Here is a 4,384-nt window from a genome sequence, read left to right as displayed (position 1 = left end):
GAGGACGCAGTGTCTCGTTCCCTACTCAGGGAACCATGGTTACACAAGTAACCTGAGACGTTTGTGCAGATGCAAGCTGTTAGAGTACATCGGGCCTTTAATCTTCGACTTCAAAATATTTAAAGATTTTTGAAAATGACCGTTCATGCAGTGTGTAACACAGCTCTAAGTGAATGAAAACATCCTGCAAAGTTTTAAATCTGAAAGGGCGCCGTGTATAAAGTTACTGTCTCTCAAAAGAAAGAGTCGACTCTGAATCATTGAAATTACACATTTTTTAAAACGAATCCCAAGCCGTTTCATATTGATGTCAACATGAAACATTAGCATATTGCCCGCCCACTTGTTGGTCTTTGGTCTGAATGAAAATGCAAATTCATTCTTTGCCACTATGGTGCCGCTTTTGGAGCGGTTAAAATAACGGTTTCCCTGGTAACACTGTACACAAAGCAGCACTGCACTCACAAACACTGCTTTATCAGACATTACAGACATGGTGAAATGAAAATGAGAGCAATCGGACCAATCACCGCAGATTAGCGTCACGCAAAGGCGGGGTTTGGAAAAATGAAGCATTGAGGGAATCGTTTGGGAGTCGTTGAGCAAGTAAGGTAAAAATAAATGCATATTATAAGACTATGAAAGTGTTTTTTTGACCTTGCATGCATGTCAACCTGTTGTTGGGGACTCCCAAAACCAAAATATGAACCTTTCATTACCCATAATAGGGGCACTTTAAAAAGAGTGCAATTAATCTCTCTCTCTCTATATATATATGCATATTATAAGACAATGAAAGTGTTTTTTGACCTTGCATGTATGTCAACCTGTTGTTGGGGACTCCCAAAACCAAAATATGAACCTTTCATTACCCATAATAGGGGCACTTTAAAAAGAGTGCAATTAATCTCTCTCTCTCTATATATATATATAATATATAGATCATATACAATTATTATATTATGATACTTGTGTATATGTATGCATGTACTGTATATATTTGAGGGTCATATATATGACAATAAATGACAATGAATGTTACAAAAGTTTTTCATTTCAAATAAATGCTGTTCTTTTGAACTTTCCATTCAACAAAGAATCCTGAAAAAATCATGGTTTCCACAAAAATATGAAGCAGCACAACTTTTTAGCACTGATAATAATAAGAAATGCTTCTTGAGCAGCAAATCAGCATATTAGAATGATTTCTAAAGGATCATGTGACACTGAAGACTGGAGTAATGATGCTGAAAATTCAGCTTTTCATCACAGGAATAAATGACAGTTGAAAACATTTTCAAATCGAAACAGCTATTTAAACTGAAATAATATTTCACAATATTACTGTTTTTTCGGCATGTTTTATCAAATATTTGCAGCCTTGCAAGAGGCGTACCAACCCTAATCTTTATACGTAGAGTATGTTGCTGAGAAGCTGGTGTTTGGCCTGATTTGAGCTGCTCACCAGGACAGCAGTGAGCTGAGGTAATCCGGCGTGCTCGTATCGGGGCTGAGCGGAGGAGACATGACAAATGCAGCAGCTTTGGCCCAGTCTTTGCTCCAGTAGTGCGATCCGTCCGCGCCCAGGCCGGCTGCTATTGGCTCTCCGTAGATGACCATGCCTGAAAACAAATCAATGCACATGACACAAACATTCACAAAGCTTCCTTTGTGTTTCTGTTACAGTCTTGTAGAACGCTTTCAACTCTCGTACCCTTTTTCCTGGCCTTGGCAATGACATCAGCAGCTGCTTTGCTCATCACCTTTGTGATGTAGAGAGGGCAGTTGGCCTGTTTAGCAATGGTGATAGCTCGATACACAGCCTCAGTCTCCACCTGGAGAAGAACAGCAGAAGTGATGCTGATGTAGAACAGATTTTGATTTAAACCGACTCAATCCCTTAAGACTAACCTCCTCCGGGTGGCTCAGGACGTGTCCTTCTGGGCCAGTGATTCCCAGATCCAAAAGCTTATTCTGCTCCTGAGGTTACAAACAGAACCAAGAATGCATTTAAGTATGGAGAAGAAAAGGAACTGGTATATTTTATAAAAGAACATAGTTGGAATAGAAATGCATTAGCAATTGAAGCACTCTAGGTTACCTCCTCAATGATGTCACCGTTTTCAGCATGAACCTGTGCGATGGCACCCAGTTCCCTCATGGCACTAAACATCTCATAGATCTACAGACACAGAGAGTGTTAGTTCTTGGGAACAGGATTGCTAAATGTTAAAAAGTTTGGTTTTTCAGCAAGGATGCATTAAAATGATCAAAAGTGACAGTAAAAACATTAATACTGTTACAAAGAATATCTATTTTAAATTCTGTTCTTTTAAACTTTCTTTTCATCGAGGAATCCTGGAATCCTGAAAAAAAATGTATTTTGTGTTTCCGCAAAATTATTAAGCAGCACAGCTGTTTTCAACATTATCATTAACATTAATACTGAAAAATATTTCTTGAGCAAAGCAGCATATTAGAATGATTTCTGAAGGATCGTGTGACACTGAAGACTGAAGTAATGACGCTAAAAAATTCAGCTTTGCATCACAGGAATAAATTACATTTTAAAAGATATCCAAATAGAAAACGGTTATTTTAAATTGTAATAATATTTCACAATATTATTGTTTTTACTGAATTTTTGTTCAGACAAACGCAGCCTTGGTGAGCCTCATGCTTTTGAACTGTAGTGTAAACATCATTCTCTTTATTTTTAGCATTTTATTTACCTGTGTATCAGAGCTCTGATACTTGTCCTTATAAGCCATAAAGATCAGGAAGGAGTTGACACCTAAAACAAAAAACGAAGAATTGTGTTTTTATAATGTAATTTATATTTTTGAGGCTGAATGCTGAATGTGTTTGGTTAAGAAACCTAATAACGCAGAAAGCAAAAATATCAAAGTCACACCTGAAATCTCACATCACCTTTATCTTTGACCAGAGACTCCAGCTCCTCAAACAGCCCATCATGCCAGCGAGTGATGTCAATGTGCAGAGAGTAATCACAGCACGACCTCTTGTCTGCCATATCCCTCCACTGGTCATACGCTGCCAGTAAACTAGCTCCCGGTTCAGGTACAGCATGGTCAACTAAGATGAGCAGAGCATACAGATTAAAAACATGCTTCAAAAATGACAACTCTGTCCTCATTTACTCACCCTCAAGCTGTTCTAAACCTGCATTAAACCTGACAGAATTATCATTTCTGGGTGAACTATCCCTTTAATATGTTAAAAAATATATATTAAAGACTCTTGTGTTAAATGCTTGTGGTCATAAACGGGTAGCTGACAATATTTCAAGCAATGACAACAGTCTGAGATGCTGTAACTCATCAAAAACTTTTTCTAATACTTCCATAATTATGCATGGTAATTGTATAAGCTGCTGCTTATAAAGGATTCTGTGGGTTGGGTTTTATGGGCATAAATGTAAGACTTTTTAAAGACCAAGTATAGAAAATTGAAGGACTTCGAAAAAGTTTGACAATACAACTTCCAACTCATCTCTATTTTAATTCATTTTATAAAATAAGACACTTAGATAAGAAAAATAAGTTTTCATACCCTACTGACAGATGCTTGTTCTTTTTTGCTCATTTTGTCAGAAAACATATCTTCATTTCGCATCTCAAGTAAATGGGTCTTGATTTAAGGATGTTTAGATATTTGCAATGGAAAACAAGGCAAAAATACAGAGGAAGACATACATTTTTAGCAATGCATGCAACATTTAATGCCATGAATTTATGACTTTTTGCTCTGATTTAAGACCTTTTTTAAGGCCTTCATTTGTGGAAGGGCAAATTAAGACCTTTTTAAGGCCCACAGAAACCCTGTGAAAATTGAGTAACTGCATGGATTTTGTATTTGTCAAACTGCAGGATAACTAGGAGAAAGATACGACAAAAGGTGATTCAAGATGGTGAAAAAACAAAAATACAAATGTGACCCTGGAGCACAAAACCAGTCATAAGTAGCACAGGTATATTTGTAGCAATAGCCAACAATACATCGTATGGGTCAAAATGATTGATTTTTCTTTTATGCCAAAAATCATTAGGATATTACATAAATATCATATTCCATGAAGATATTTTGTAAATTTCCAACCATAAATATATCAAAACTTAATTTTTGATTAGTAATATGCATTGATAAGAACTTCATTTGGACAACTTTAAAGGCGATTTTCTCAATATTTTGATTTTTTTGCACCCTCAGATTTTCAAATAGTTGTATCTAATATTGTCCTATCCTAACAAACAATACATCAATGGAAATCTTATTTATTCAGCTTTCAGATGATGTATAAATCTCAATTGCAAAAAATTGACCCTAATGACAGGTTTTGTTGTCCAGAGTCACATTTCACTTT

General features: G+C 36.2%; 1 protein-coding gene across 2 annotated transcripts in view; it reads right to left on the bottom strand.

The window, feature by feature from the left end:
- LOC107653119 (dihydropyrimidinase-related protein 4-like) overlaps positions 1-4,384 on the bottom strand; it is a 23,451-nt gene that overhangs the window by 4,456 nt on the left and 14,611 nt on the right. For both annotated transcript variants that reach the window (XM_016439753.1, XM_016439754.1), the window contains exons 7-9: positions 1,912-1,980; positions 1,715-1,835; positions 1,466-1,622 (exon numbers count right to left, since the gene is read on the bottom strand). In XM_016439753.1, coding sequence (XP_016295239.1) covers positions 1,466-1,622; positions 1,715-1,835; positions 1,912-1,980 — 347 coding nt within the window. The remainder of the gene's footprint in view (positions 1-1,465; positions 1,623-1,714; positions 1,836-1,911; positions 1,981-4,384) is intronic.

Source organism: Sinocyclocheilus anshuiensis, unplaced genomic scaffold (assembly GCF_001515605.1).
Source record: "Sinocyclocheilus anshuiensis isolate Anshui unplaced genomic scaffold, SAMN03320099.WGS_v1.1 scaffold1328, whole genome shotgun sequence".
NCBI lineage: Eukaryota > Metazoa > Chordata > Actinopteri > Cypriniformes > Cyprinidae > Sinocyclocheilus > Sinocyclocheilus anshuiensis.
The sequence above is the reverse complement of the archived record's forward strand: the minus strand, read 5'-3'. Positions and strand labels throughout refer to the sequence as shown.